Genomic DNA, 16,496 nt, shown 5'->3' with positions numbered 1-16,496 from the left:
CACGATGCATGTCCAATTTGTAATGCAAGTTCTATAAAAAATAAAAATGGCATAGTCCAGCTTGGGCTGATATCTAATATGTATCCATATTCGTATCCATATCCATATTTGTATTCAAGTTTTCCGGTGCAATACTCGATACAGATACTTTACTCCTTGACCAACACACACCAAAGCGATTGCAGAAAGCCTTCCTCCAGCCATCATATGCAATTAGTCTAGACTCAAAACACTCCCTAACCATCTCACTGTTTTTTTTTTTTTTTTTTTTTTTTTTTTTAACTTAGTGTTCCAAATATAAATTCTATAGACTCTCCACCACTCATGGTCTCAAGTTTAAGTTTTCAAAGAGTTGTTTTTCTTTTTTTTTGGTAAACTATAATTTATTAGCATAAATATAAAATATCTTAGTCTATTTCCCTTTATTTATTTATTTTTTGTCCGTATGCATAATACCGAATTGGGATTTGCTCCTCACAAAGCATGCCTCACACCGATCTCGCAACCACATCCCACTTTGTATTAGAAACAACTCTCCATAAATAATAAATACAAGAATGAGAGGTATTCCCAATGTGTGACCAAGACATGCTATGAGATTGGTGTGATGCACTCTCATTGAGGAGCATATTTACTATTACAACATTTTGGCCATTTATTTTTACCCAAAATTTTAAATACTATTAAAATATCTAAGATGAATCAGTAGTATGAATATAAATAAATGCATTATAAATATTTTAAAGAATTAAGAAAATAATTCAGATTTATTGAAAAATTCAGCCAAATTTTCAAAATTTCTGAAATTTAAAGCCATGATTAAGGGGGATAGTTGCACGTAGAAGATGGAGTGCAGAAATGTGTTTATAATACAGTGCGCAAATACGGGCACCGGTGGCCCATGTAACACTGCTTGCCACCATTGCCTAACCTAATTGAAAAAGTCTCTCCTTGTTGAAACAATGACAAGCCATTTTATACCTGCCAAAGCACTACATTCACAAACATGCATGCAAATCTTGTTCACATCAATGCAAGACTTAGTTAATTGTGGTTATGCAAGGAATGTTTCACCTCTCTCCCTTTCCCTTCTTTGTTTTTTTATGTATAGTTAGTTGCAATCCATGAGGGTTTGTGCTCCAAGAAAAATCAACAGCATGACCTCCTCCCAATTAAAAATTCAGGCTAGAAAAACAGTCTTTGAATGTTTAGACCTCTTGTTCCTCTCCCAAAACCAAGATAAAAAATAGAGGAAGTATGTGACGTCTTCAGCTATATTGAGTAGAGGAGCTCTTAGCTGTTTGGTCTTCTCCAACAGAGGAATCATGTCCTTTATTATTGAAATTTTCTGGTCAGTTGCCAAGACCTTTTCATTCTCAAATCCAAAAATCATTTTTCTCAGGCTATGTAACAAATTGTGGTGAAATGTAACCAAGATCAATGTGCAGACAAGTCTGAAAAACATCAGGGGAAAACACCACATACATCATATAATTAACAAAGACAAATGGAACTTGAAACCAGCTAAAAAATACAGACCCCCATTCCATCCACCTCCACAGTTGTCTCAAAGGATGATGAAGATTCAATGGATAAAACACCTTCAGGGCCAACCTTATCAATTGCATGGCAATCATAGTCCCAATGGTATCATTATTTCCAGCAGAGATGGAAGCAACAATTGAAGAAATAAAAATAAATATTTGGTACAAGAATGTACCAGACAACAGTAGAAAATGCAAAATAACTTGAAGAAATAAAAATAGCAATTACCTTTAATATCATCACGCCCCTTAACAGGCCTGTATTTCTTCTCCAACTTATCCACCAGGCCTTTGGACTGTCTTATTAATCCCTCTCTTGATTGATATAGGCTTTGCACCAAAAGTAACACTCAATCAGCCTAATTTGATAACTTCATGTGCAAGAACTGATGCGCTTGTTGATCCATCACCAGCAGAGTTGCGAGTTCACTTGCATCTTCCAATCCAGAATTAACAATGTCAACAAAGAGATCATCCGTAGGCTCCAAATCTCCAATAGTTATAACATCCAACAATTTAGTTATGCCATTAAAGTTTGTTTCAATCACAACTAAAAGAATCTCAGGATGCATCTCGATATCACCTTGAATAAAACTTGAATAACATCAAGAAAAGAAGCATCGGTACAAATTTCCAATAACATTAATAATAAGTTTGAAAACAAAATTAGACATGGACTCAGTGGCCAATGTGTTGTGAAAGGCATTTGGTGGTGGGCATTTTATTATGAACAGTGAAAATGATTTCTCCTTGTTGACCAATTGGCCTGATTTATCCAACTCAAATCTTGTTTATCAAGCACACTGCATTTTCGAAAATAAATAATAATTAAAGATAATATCATTTTCAACACACAGATTGACACTGGGTGTTCTTCCAAGTGAATTGTTTTTCTTGTTGTGAGTTCCAAATGCAAATTAAACCATCTATTTTGATGACAAATTGGTTACTAAAATAAAAACACGGAAAACATGTTATTGGTAGTTTACATGTTTGTTACCAAAACAGAGATAAAAATGTGTTCAAGAATTTCTGGTTTTCATATAATGATATTTCATGAGTTCATCATGAAAGAACATATCTGTCTCTTTGTGGTTTTAGGTTAAATTACACCCATTTGATGTTGGTCCCGATTATCTAAATAGAGCTCCGGGTAGTTGCTTTTTTTAATGAACAAGTTATTAAGTAGGTTGTAAGCTCCTACTTTATGAAGCTGAAATTGGGTTGATTGCTATATATGATAATATTTTAAACTTGCAACAAAGAAAAGAACATCACATTGGCTAACATCCCCACGATAAGTTATTCAGTTCAGCCACCTCAGCCTTTGTGTTCTAAAGCCCGCTGTTCTTCTCAACTCAATTAATTTATTTATTTGTTGAATAGAAGTATATCAAAAAGTTGATTCATAAGAATTCAACCAGACAGTGACATTGCAGAGAGAATTAAGTCATTTGGCTATTGCTAATTTCCTAGATGATGAAATTTTGAGCAAAATCAAGAAAAGAGGCTCCCTAATTGGGTCAAATTGGGAGCTTCCTCTCTGCCACACCTGGAAGCATAATGTGGCCAATTCCAACTGATATAGGTGACCTTCTGTATCAGTCACCCATTCAACCCTACAACTTATGTCAGCCTTCCATGGCACCAGTTGTATCTTAAGGCTATGTTTCGTTTTGATAGAAAATAAGAGAGTAACAGAGAATTGAGGCAAAGTTCTCAACAAACTTTCTGAAATTTCTTGAGAATTTTCCCATATCTTTTTTGTTTCTCTCTTATTTTTCTCTAGAACCAAAAACAAAAACAGTCTACATGTTTTAATATTTTAATACCAAACTTTTCCCCCAATGGGATTTTATTCTAATCACCACCTTGCAAGGGTTTTGGGTCTCAAATTTAATTAACCCATCAACGGGGGAAAAATTTATGAAAAGTCTCCCAAGTTATAACAATAACTAGACAATTAAGTGACATAATCCATATGTTTGAGTGAATGTTACACTCCTTTGAGGAAAGAGCTAAAATGAAATCCAAATGAATGGGGCCATTTTGAGGTCCCAGATCAACTTTTGATATGAAAGATTCCTGATCATTCAATCTTTTTGGCCAACTGTGAAAGATAATTGCCATGTGTTAGGCTAAGCAAGTGTAAAAGATAATTTTAACCTTGTTTGCAACCTCCAATGAAATACAAACATTTTTTTTTGATAATATTCTAAGGGACTACACAAGACAGGGGTAGCATGTCCCTACAGATTTTCATTCACAATTACACTAAGATCATAAGGAAGAGCTCTTGGATTGAATGTTGAAGAGGCATCCCCAAACTTTTGCGCAGAGAATGACATTGTTATCTTCTTGATTCCTTCTTAGTGTAATTCAGAGTGCAGAGAAGCCTCATGTAGTCCTCTGTATTTGCATCATATACAAGTCCAAGGTCGAGCACCTTGTTAGGATTTAGGTGACCCGCTCCCATGGCTAGAGGACTGGTGGGTTGCTCGTCGTCTAAGAGTTCTGTGATGGGTTTGATAGTGTTACCGAGTCAATCTTCTGTTGTCATCATGGCAGATCAAATGGTTGTTGGGCTTCATTCAGGATGGACTGCTTTCATAAGTGTTACCGCTCCCACCGCATGAGGACAAGCCATGGAGGTTCCGTATAAGATGTTGAAGTTTCTAAACAACTTTGTTGATCCTTCGTTCACCACGGGACTTACTGGAGACCAAGATGCATGACCAAAGGAGTTGGGAGCCATGAGGTCAGACTTTAGAATGTGGTGGCAAATTGCAGACAATCCTGAAAAGCAAATCCACAATAACCTAAAAATTAAATCTGCAACTTGATGAACATTCATCATGGAAAAACTTGAAGGACTTGCATTGTCTGTTTAACTTAGAGTCGTAATTAGCCCATCCAATGCGTTGATTTCATAAACAAAAAAAATAATAATAATAAAAAAAAAGAAGAAGATTAGTTTTCTTCTCTTTAGCCAGGCTTACCAACTCACAGCTTTTAGTACTAATTGAGGCAAATATACACGCAACATTACTGGTGTTGACAATGCATCTGTAGAGTCCGGCTTCGGTCAAGGCAAAGCTCGTTCCTACAGCCTTGGGAATATCTCCGTATTTATGTGATTTATTTCATGGGAGATGTTCCCGATGCAAGGTTGCAAGGGGCTGCTCGAAGGGTGCGAGCACTGACTTGCCCCGATAGAAGCCGTGTGGTTGCCAATATCATGATTTTGTTTCAGACAGCAAAACAACTATGCAACAGGTTGATCTTTCGTACAAATGGAAGTAAGTATTTCCAATGTCTTAAAGTAGAAAGATTTTAGAGAATCTAAAACAATGTGGGAAGTTTAGTGATAAAACAATTATTGATGAAAAAAAAAGATTGTTGGAAAAGTCAGAATTGGCATAACTAGCTAAACCTCGGAATGGATTTTCAATCAAATTTTTATCCTGATATAACTTGATTATTCGCTACAGGTTATCTTTTATCTTTAGATAAAATAAAAAAGTTCTTATATATAATAATAGTTGACACTTCTCTCATGGCCTACATTCCATGATATTGTAAGGACCAATTATTATGATTTGCATAATTGCATCTCAAACTACTTAAGATAGATAATAGTTAGGATTTTCCCTGAAAACAATGTAGAGTGCGCATGTATCTAAAAGGGCCATTATCCATTCGTGGCCCCTGCTATATGGGGTCTTGGGAGGGGTAAACTAGATAGTCCTAACTCCTAACCTTTGGCATTTTCTTTTGCACAAAGTGGCTGCTCTCACTCTCACGATATGAGAGTGCACATATCTCTCATTTAGAAATAGTATTAAGTGGGAACTTTTCAAGCAGTTTACTTCTATCCAACCCATGCCTAATACTTCACTGTGAAAAGTTGTTTATTAGATATGATTGTTGCATGACTTATGCCCACTTTCTAAAAGTTTTGGCAACTAAGGTTCTATGCCATGGATAAATAGTAGAGATACTTTTGAATGTTTCTTACATTGCAAATGCATTTATGAAATTCTTAGTTGCTATTTCCCCCTGTTGGATATGGTGTGATGCCCTGATTTATTGCAATGTATTTAGGAGTTTGTGTACACACTACACAGATTACATTTGAAAATGAGTTTAATAATGACATTCCATGTAGTCAAAAAGTGAAAAATTAACAACAAACCACAAATCATGAAATACAAAATTAGGAAAAACAAAAACTCAGTTATATTTCACATTTACACAACCTCCAAGACCTAAAATTCAAGAGATCAATGATGGGTGACACAAGAAGAGCTAAGGGTAGAACAAAATGAACATGGGTAGAAGTTGTAAGAACTGATTTAGGCACTAAAAATTTAATAGTGGATAGAGCTTTAACTTGAATGGATTGGCGAAATAGGATTCATGTAGCCAAAACCCCATATAGCTAGGATAAGGCATGGATGATAATGATGATGACATATTAGAGATGATTATTTAAGACCCGACCCAGCCTGCTTGGCTTGAGAATTTCTAGACCCAGGCAGCCACATTTTTTCCAGGCCTAGCCTAACACGGACATGCATTAAGCCTGTAAAAAATGTTGATCGGTGAGATTTTGTTATATCAAGATAAATTAGATATTAGTTGTAACCTCAAAATTGACATGAGCTTGTAATCATTAATTGTAACCCTAGAATGAACTTTTAGTCAAATGTTTATCCTACTGATATGATTGTAGGTCTGTAAATTTAGAATTATCTTGAGATATCCTACAACTTGTTTATGTTGTTTGGGCACACATTAGAATTCAATATCTTAGTTTTAAAAAATAATAAAATATTATTTGACTAACAATAAGATAATAAAAATATATTAACAATAAATATTAATGCACTGCTAACTAAATATTAGTACAATAATAGTACTATAACAAAATATTAATAAATTAAAAATAACAAAAATATTAATTATTAAATATAATAATAAAATATAAACACAATATAAATAAAATAATAAAAAAAATTAATAATTAACTAATAAAATGTTCCAAAAGTTATAATAAGATAATAATAATAAAATAAGAGTACATTTATAAAATATTCATAAAATAATAATACTATAATAAAAAATTAATAAATTAATAATAAAAAGAAAAGATATTAATTCATTAATTAATAATCGTAGTAATATTTAAGTACAAATAAAAATCTAATAATATTATAATTAAAGTAATAATAAAATATTAACATACTATTTATTAAATAATAAAAATTTAATTTTAAAATAATCAACAAAAATAATAGAATATTAATAATCTAATAAGAAAATAATAATAATAAAATAATAATTATGAATAAAATATTCATAAATTAATGATAAATACTAAGATATTAATTCTAAAAAAACTAATAAAATCATAACAATGTACTAATAAAATAATAATTATATATTCATAAAATAACAATAAATATTAAGATATTGAAGTTTAATGTGTGCCCGAACATCACTAACAAGTTGTATGATTTCTCAAAACAATTCTAGTTCTACAGAACTGCAATCACATCAGTTATATCGGGATAGAAAATTTGACTCAAAGTTCATTATGAGGTTACAATTAAAAGTTGTAGTATGAACGTCCATTCTGAGGTTACAACTAATATTGGGTTTATCCTAATATAGCTAAAAATCACATATCTGCATTTTTTGTAGTCTTAATGTAGGTCGAAGATGGGCTAGACCTGGAAGAAATGTGGCTTTTTTAGTCCAGAAATTTGCAAGCCAGCCAAGCAAGGCTAGGTTATAAACAACCATCCCTAATATGTCATCATCATCATCATTCATGCCTTATTCTAGCTATATGGGGTTGGCTACACGAATCCTTTTTCACCAATCCATTCAACTTAAAGCCATATCCACAGTTAAATTATTAGTGCCTAAATCATTTCTTACTACTAATACCCTTGTGCTTTTTGGTCTACTCCTAGTTCTTCTTGTGTTACTTGTCATTGATCTCTTCAATTTTAGGTCTCAGAGGCTATATAAATGTGAAGTATAATTGAGTTTTTTTATTTTTCCTAATTTTGTATTTCATGATTTGTGGTTTGTTGATAATTCTCTACTTTTTTGGCTATACAAAATGTCATTATTAAACTCATTTTCAAATGTAATTTGTGTAGTGTACACAAACTCCTAAATACATTGCAATAAATCAAGGCATGACACTATAGCCAATAGAGAGAAATAGCAAAGAAGAATTTCATAAATGTATTCACCATGTAGACAACATTAAAATATCTCCAGTATTTATCCACCACATAGAAGCTTAGTTCCCAAAACCATCAGAAAGTAAGCATAACTTATGCAACAACCATATCTAATAAACAACTTCTCACAATGAAGTGTTAGGTATGGGTTGGATAGAAGTAAATTGCTTGAAAAGCTCCCGGAATACTATTTCTGGATGAGAGATATGTACACTCTCATATAGTGAGAGTGAGAGCAGCCACTTTGTGCAAAAGAAAATGCTAAAGGTTAGAAGTTAGAACTACCTAGTCTACCCCTCCCAAGGACCCAGATAGTAGGGGCCACCATTGGATAAGGGCCTTTTTAGATATGTACACTCTCCACATTGTTTGTAGGGAAATCTCAACTATTGTCTATCTTAAGTAGTTTGAGATGCAATTATGCAAATCACAATAATTGGTCTTTACAATATCATGGAATATAGTCCATGAGAGCATTGTCGACCGTTAACATTAGGGATGTCAACCGGTCGGGTTTGGCACGAGCTTTCCTCAACCATAACCCAACTCTCAAGCACCGTAACCCAAAGTCGATTGTGACCCGACTCAACCCGTAGCATTTCAAATGTATTTTTTTAACATGTTTTGAAAACATAAAAAACATTAATTTAAGTTAGGAAGTTGTTTTATAGATTCTAAGGTGTTACTTTTTCTATTTAGAAAAAAAAAGAAGAAAATCAAAATCAACATGTAAATAAAATATAAACTTTAAATCTATATAGTTAGAAGTCAAAAAACTGCAAGAACACTTGGTATATATATAGGTATCATGACCCAACGAAATGGTCCAATCAAATCCCAAACCCAAGCCCGAACCCGACTCGGGTCAAAGAATCAAAACCCTAACCCGGCCCTAAAGCCGAATACACCTGACCCTTACCCGACCATATAGGGTCGGGTCACGTATTTGACTCGACCCATTGGCATCCCTGGTTAACATATATAAGAACTTTCTTATTGTGTTAAATATATTTAATTTCTTAGTTTTACATGTCATGAAGAATAATAATTTAATGGGTGATTAATTTAAGCAAAATAATGCTTTCATGTATACATCATAATTATCAATAAAACCTTTTTAGAATGAACATATGTTTATAGTGTATGTTAGAAACCACAAGGATACGCACACATGACATAAATGCAAAGGCTAGCATCTAACCAATACTCATTCTCTACATTTTGGACTAGAGCATACAATGGAGAAACACTTAAGTCAGGATTCAAACCTCCTAAAATGGTCATCCCTTGGTCCTGAACTCTATGGAAGCCAATGCACCAAAATTCTTGCCCCATCTTGGCAGAAATGTTAAAAATTTGAATTGAAACCTTTTGGTGGAATAATAACAATACTTCATTCAATTGACTTAAGATCATAGGTGCAGTACTAGCAAAGCATAAAGCTGAATGAGCAGATTGTGAAACAACATTATTTATCTGCACAAAAGAAAAATGGAAGAAATAAAATTCTGAGATCATGAATATAATTTGTTTCACCAATTTCCTTCCCCAACAACGAAAACTAAGTAGTCAGTTGGTTAACTTCAATCTTTAACAAATAAAAGGTGTGGGTTTATAATCCTTTCCAACAGCCTGTACAAAGTGTTTCACATCAATTAAATTGTTAAAAAATTGTGTTCCTGTAACTTACAGCATTGACAAATGGATCATATGCATCTTTTTTTTTTTAAAGAAATAAGAATTCAGTAATTTGATTAGTAATATAGTACAGGAACTGAAATGATAGGTTCAATGTATACATACCCGCTATTGTATATGACATACAAGAAAATTATAGAATGCAAGTCTTCAATGCATGTGTTGTCCCACCACCCAGGTGGGTCAGTAGCAAAAAATCCGTACCTCCATCCTGCTCTAGACTCGGAAGTAATATCTTTCTGTTTGGTTAGTTCAAACTTGTGCGGACAACACTTCATTGGTTCTAGTTTGTTGGTTAGTTCAAATGGATCATATATGCATCTGCTGCAAGATATGCCAAAGTTGTACCAGAATCAGTTATGGTTCCCCTATTGCTTGAAGTGGCAAACACTGTTGGATCAATGGGGAGAATTTGCCCATTGACAGCAATTCTCTGCAGATAAATATTATAATCAGGCCTGAAAGTTTTGAGACAAAAGGAATTCAAACACAGTGCAGAATCAGAATTAAAATGAATCAAATTTGATTTGTCTTATGCACATAAACAATAGTGCGATGAGACTGAAAAAAGAGATGATTATCTAAAATAACAAACTTGTCTAACATTGGATGTTTAGCACACAAAGATTGTCATCTATGATTGGATACCTCGTGCAAAATAAAAGATGTATGAATGCTTTAAGATAAACTTATATTTAGACAGGAAGAAATGATATGGCATGTTTTGGGGGAAGTAATATATTTTTGTGTGGTTAGTTCAAACTTGTGCGGCTATAGCTAGCAAAACTCTCCTGACATGCAAACAACATTGAATGAAACCACAAGAATAACAATGACAGTATACTCCTAAAAGTTCTGTAGACCAAGTTATAGCTATTGCACTGTTTTGGGTCAGAGGCTGCCATTTCTTCTTGAAGGACAAGTCCAAGTCATCTTCTGGCCCAAATTGATAGAGATCATCAATTAGATACAGGGAAAGAGACTCTTAAATGCTTTATGTTTTAGAATTTGTCCATACAAAGCTGAGCTGGGCAAGGCAATTGCTCTCAGAAAAATCATGCAATGTATGATGCACCCGTACTCCTCCACAATCAGTTCTTCCAAGCTCTTCCTTCATGGTTCTTCTACATTCATTAGCATCCTGTAAGAATTTCAGCATTTGCTCTTCAATGGTACCACACATTTCCAAAGTTTGAACATGAATAGGACAAGTAGCACCCATCCGATGAGCTCGACTTAGGACTTGTTCCTCTACACTTCTGTCCCAAATAGGTTCCATCAGAAATACACGAGTAACAAAGCTCAAATCAAGACCCAAAGCTGCACTTCCATCCATCAAAAGAGCCATACAATTCACATCATGCTGGAATATTGTCAATGACTTCATCTTATTAGTAGAATGCATCGAACTATATATTCCAACAAATTTTATGCCAACAACTGTTAACTGTTGTTCAATAATCTCTTGAATTTTAGGTCTCAGAGGCTATATAAATATGAAGTATAACTGAGTTTTTTATTTTTCCTAATTTTGTATTTCATGATTTGTGGTTTGTTGGTAATTCTCCACTTTCTTGGCTACACGAAATGTTACTATTAAACTCATTTTCAAATGTAATATGTGTAGTGTACACAAACTCCTAAATACATTGCAATAAATCAAGGCATGACACTATAGCCAATAGAGAGAAATAGCAAAGAAGAATTTCATAAATGTATTCACCATGTAAACAACATTAAAATATCTCCACTATTTATCCACTGTATAGAAGCTTAGTTCCCAAAACCTTCAGAAACTGGGCATAACTTATGCAACAACCATATCAAATAAACAACTTCTCACAATGATGTGTTAGGTATGGGTTGAACAGAAGTAAATTGCTTGAAAAGTTCCCTGAATACTATTTCTGGATGAGAGATATGTACACACTCATATAGTGAGAGTGAGAGCAGCCACTTTGTGCAAAAGAAAATGCTAAAGGTTAGGAGTTGGCACTACCCAATCTACCCCTACCAAGACCCTAGATAGCAGAGGCCACCATTGGATAATGGCCTTTTTGGATATGTACACTCTCCACACTGTTTGAAGGGAAATCTCAACTATTGTCTATCTTAAGTAGTTTGAGATGCAATTAGGCAAATCACAAAAATTGGTCCTTACAATATCATGGAATATAGTCCACGAGAGCACTGTCGATTGTTAACATTAGGGATGTCAACCAATTTGGTTAAGCACGGGCTTTCCACAACCCTAACCCAACTCTCGAGCACTATAACCCGAACCTGACCCGTTGCATTTCAAATGTATTTTTTAACATGTTTTGAAGACATAAAAAACATTAATTTAAGTGAGGAAGTTGTTTTATAGATTCTAAGGTGTTACTTTTTCCATTTAAAAAATTAAGAAGAAAATCAAAATCAACATGTAAATAAAATATAAACATTAAATCTATATAGTTGGAAGTCAAAAAACTGCAAGAATACTTGGTATATATGTAGGTATCATGACCCAATGGAGTGGGCCAATCAAAACCTGTACCCGAACCGAAAGTGGGTCAAAGAATCAAAACCCTAAGCCGGCCCTAAATCCAAATACACCTCACCCTAACCCGACCCTATGGGGTCGGGTCACGACGGGCTTACCATTTGACTCGACCCATTGGCATCCCTAGTTAACATATATAAGAACTTCCTTATTCCATTAAATATATTTAGTTTCTTAGTTTTACATGTCATGAAGAATAATAATTTAATGGGTGATTATATTAAGCAGAATAATGCTTTCATGTATACATCATAATTATCCGTAAAACCTTTTTAGAATGAACTTCATGACAAAGATACAAATACATACATATCTAGGCATGTATACAAATATATACATAATACATTTACATATCTAAATATAAACATATGCTTGTAGTGTATGTTAGAAACAACAAGGACAAGCACACATGACATAAATGCAATGGCTAGCATCTAACCAGTACTCATTCTCTACATTTTGGACTAGTGCATACAATGGAGAAACACTTAAGTCAGGATTCAAACATCCTAAAATGGTCATCCCTTGTTCCTAAACTCTATGGAAGCCAATGCACCAAAATTCTTGCCCCATCTTGGGAGAAATGTTAAAAATTTGAATTGAAACCTTTTGGTGGCATAATAACAATACTTCATTCAATTGGCTTAAGATCATAGGTGCAGTACTAGCAAAGCATAAAGCTGAACTTGCGGATTGTGAAACAACTTTATCTATCTGCACAAAAGAAAAATGGAAGAAATGAGATTCTGAGATCATGAATATAATTTGTTTCACCAATTTCCGTCCCCAACAACAAAAACTAAGTAGTCAGTTGGTTAACTTCAATCTTTAACAAATAAAAGGTGTGGGTTTATGATTCTTTTCAACAACTTGTATAAAGTGTTTCACATCAACTAGATTGTTAAAAAATTGTGTTCCTGTAACTCACAACATTGACAAATGGATCATATGCATCTGCTGCAAGGTATGCGAAAGTTGTACCAGAATCAATTATGGTTCCCCTATTGCCTGAAAGAGCAAAAACTGTTGGATCAATAGGTAGAATTTGATTGACAACAATTCTCTGCAGATAAATATTATAACCAGGCTTGAAAGTTTTGAGACAAAAGGAATTCAAACACAACGCAGAATCGAAATCAAATGAATCAGATTTGATTTTTCTTATGCACATAAACAATAGTAGCGATGAAATTAAAAAGGAGATGATTATCTAAAATAACAAACTTGTCTAACATTGGATTTTAGCACACAAAGATTGTCATCAAAATAAAAGATGTATGAATTATTTAAGATAAACTTATATTTAGACAGTAAGAAATGATATGACATGTTTTGGGAAAGAAATGAATGATTGAATGACAAATAGATATGCGAACTAAAGAACATATATGATGGCACAATGACCAGTGTTAGACACCTAGGGGAGAGACATCAGAGTTATTAATTATAACGAGACTTCAACATAGATTGACACATAGCCCTTATTTGACCACATAGTCATGGATGTATGATTAAACATGTCAAAGAAGAAATTCCATGGATTGACAAAATTAGAGTGAATATATAACTATTGTGAGAATAGTGTAATATTATTAGTATTGGAGACCAAGATATGGCTTCTGTTACCATGGTTTAGTAATTCATAACTAGGGACAGGTTGAGAATGTTTCCCATAGAATTAGTTCATCCAAAACTATAATTTCTTCTGTTACCTTGGTTCAATAATTCATAACAAGGGAGAAACTGGAAAAGATAGGATTAGAAATGAATATACTTACGGAAATCTTGGAGTAGTTTCAACAAGTGAAAAAATGAGGGAAAGTAGAGTAAGATGGTGATCAAAAACTTGTTCGAGCCAGTTGAACAAACTTAAGGAAGAAAACAAGCTTTCACCAAACTAATATAAAGGTCCAAATGATAAAAACAGAGTTATGATAGAAATGAAATAGAATCGAAGGAAGCAAACAAGATTTAACTAGATAGTTTTATAGGTAAGTAAAGACCATTGACTACTAGGGTTCTAATTTCTTTTCCCTCCTTGAAGAAACACTTCCAAAGGCAGTTGTAGTGGACAAGCTCCATATTTTTAAGAATCAAAACATATATATTTAACAACGTCCAACCACTAAAATTTATAAATGTGTTCGAGAATAAGGAAAAATGTCCTTTGCAGATAAAAAAAAATGCAGGTGTTTCCAATATGTCCATCCTCAACTTTTTATGGTACTAGTAATCCAGAAACAAACTTGAGATCAGAAAGGAGACTGTAAAGATTAGGCGACATGAAAAGAAAAATGGCAAATAAAAGCTAATAACTCTAAGAAGAGGACATACTGATTTGGAACAAGAGGACTATAGACAATACTTGCCTCTACAATCCCACCAAAAACAAATATACCTCCACCACTATTTTCTTCTATCAGCCAATGAGCAAACACCTTTGGTGTAACTCCTCATGAGGATAGTTGTGAAATGACGGACAGTTCCTGCTGGCCAAACCGAAAAATCCCATCAACGGCTCTGTCTGGCTTGGTCAAGTCTCCGGACTGATAGTTGCTACATCTGTGTCAAGAACCAATCTCTATCATGTAAGTTCCAAGAAGCATAATATTATCCCCACCAGCCAAGTCATACAAAAGAACATATCTGATACATAATGCCTACCCAAAAACTATGGTAGCCGAAGAGTTTGAAACCAAATACTTCCTGAGAACTGTGTCAAAGAATAACATATCTTGTACAATAATAACCCGATGTCCCACTTCCATCACCAATACTGAAAGGAGTAACCACACTAGGAATTCTGAGCAGTGCAGCACCATCTAATGTTTGAACCGTCAAATTACATATATCATCTGAACAAGATACTAGAGAAGTTGTGGATGAGGCAGCAGCATCAAAGAAATTCAAAGAAATCTGCGAAAATGTAACAGTCTTGGTAAGGATTACACCTGCAAAAATGTCACTGGAAATGAAAGAAGAGGAAGGAGGCGGAAAAAAGAAGGAAAGAAAGAAAGCTTTAGATTCAAACCTTTATATTTGGGGCAACCACTGCAGGCATTGCAGGTGACCGACAAGACATCACCTCCGGTGTCAATTTGAACATAGAATTCTTTTGGAGGAGTCCCCAATTTCGCTCTAGTAAAATGGATCCCGGATAAATGAAAAAAGAAATGTGTGAAAATCATTATAATAAATACCCACCCAATAGAGTTTTAAAGAGATCAAAAGCAGGTAGATAAACAAATTGAGAAAATCAACATCTTCAAAAACCCATCTATGAACTACATCAAAAGCATCAAAAGAAGAGTATAGACCCAAATAGCTGTCAATTTACAAACTGAAGAATCTCAAAACATCAAAAAACCATCAAATCCAGAACCCACTAAACAAAGAAAAAGAACACAGTAAAGAAGGAAAGAATATCAAGAACCCATCAATATAAATTATAAAATAACGAGTAGGTAAAAGGACATAAACAAAACCCGGAAGCCAAACGACTTAAAATCAACCAAGGACCGAAAGAAAAAATTACCCGACGGTGTAAGGATCGTAGGCACTCTCAACGGGAAAATCGACGATCTCACCCTGCAAGATTCGACAAAACACCACTGCTGGCAGGAAGACGGCACCCAAAACCAAGATCAGAAACCCGACATTTCGTTTTGATTTGCATTTCACCCTCTCCCGACAACAACAAAAAAACGGAAATCCATGATTCAGAGGCGAAGATCGAGGTGTGTGTCTTCTTAGAAGAAATAGAGTGTGCGTGAGAGAGAAAACAAGAAACAGTCTAGAGACTACCAAAGGGCCCAAGCAGAGAGAAATCAAGAAGAGGGAATAAAAAGAGTTACACGAGACGAGACATTGGCAACGGCCACCGACGGACAGAGAATTCAAAATCAGATTTATCTATGTTTTCTTCTTTTACTTTCCACCTTCTAAAGCCTCTGAGGCTCTAAACTAACTAACGATGAGTGCGTACAAAGCCTCTAAACTAACGATGGTAACAGACCGTGGGCCCCTGTTGGCCGTGCATCTTGCTTCTTCTGCTAACACGTGGCTAATGTATGTATGTATTAATGGAGTTGCTCGCAAGCTTTTAAGGCGAATTAACGGTCACCATCGACTTCTCGGGATTACTTGGCAATTTAAAGTAGAACGTCCATCCTTTTCCAAATGCGTTTTTTTTTCCTTTCTTTTTAATTAAAAAAAATATTTGTTTAAACATAACAGGCCATTTAATTTTCGCACAGATGTAAGCCATAGTGCCCATGTAAAGTATGATGTGTTCCTACATGATTCAAAGTGTAACAATGATTTAGATATAATACAATAAGTCTGATGCGGCGTATATTGTATTGGTATCGGTGAATGATAATATAGTATACGTTTAAAACGCATGTATTAGATTGATATGGATGCGTATTGGCCTATATTGCATTGTAT

General features: G+C 34.3%; 1 protein-coding gene across 16 annotated transcripts; it reads right to left on the bottom strand.

Annotated features, from left to right (window-relative positions):
* Positions 1-3,657: 3,657 nt before the first annotated feature.
* Positions 3,658-16,067, bottom strand: LOC104597451 (subtilisin-like protease SBT1.9). Of its 16 annotated transcripts, XM_088891183.1 has the most exons (9): positions 15,583-16,007; positions 15,079-15,185; positions 14,712-14,998; positions 14,417-14,609; positions 12,976-13,055; positions 12,654-12,761; positions 9,707-9,935; positions 9,073-9,280; positions 3,658-4,340 (listed from the first exon to the last, which is right to left on the bottom strand). In XM_088891183.1, exons 7-9 carry the CDS (start codon positions 9,710-9,712, stop codon positions 4,132-4,134), a joined length of 423 nt encoding a protein of 140 aa, XP_088747309.1. In that variant the 5' UTR covers positions 9,713-9,935; positions 12,654-12,761; positions 12,976-13,055; positions 14,417-14,609; positions 14,712-14,998; positions 15,079-15,185; positions 15,583-16,007; the 3' UTR covers positions 3,658-4,131. The 16 variants fall into 16 exon arrangements, 2 of the variants coding, with proteins under 2 accessions (XP_088747309.1, XP_088747308.1); XR_016078453.1 differs by having other exon boundaries at positions 9,608-9,935; positions 12,554-12,761; positions 12,976-14,609; positions 14,712-14,963; positions 15,583-16,058; XR_016078461.1 differs by having other exon boundaries at positions 9,073-9,935; positions 12,678-12,761; positions 15,583-16,039.
* Between the last annotated feature and the right edge of the window lie 429 nt (positions 16,068-16,496).

Source organism: Nelumbo nucifera, chromosome 7 (genome assembly GCF_055504915.1).
Source record: "Nelumbo nucifera cultivar China Antique chromosome 7, China Antique-T2T, whole genome shotgun sequence".
NCBI classification, from domain to species: Eukaryota; Viridiplantae; Streptophyta; class Magnoliopsida; order Proteales; family Nelumbonaceae; genus Nelumbo; species Nelumbo nucifera.
The sequence above is the reverse complement of the archived record's forward strand: the minus strand, read 5'-3'. Positions and strand labels throughout refer to the sequence as shown.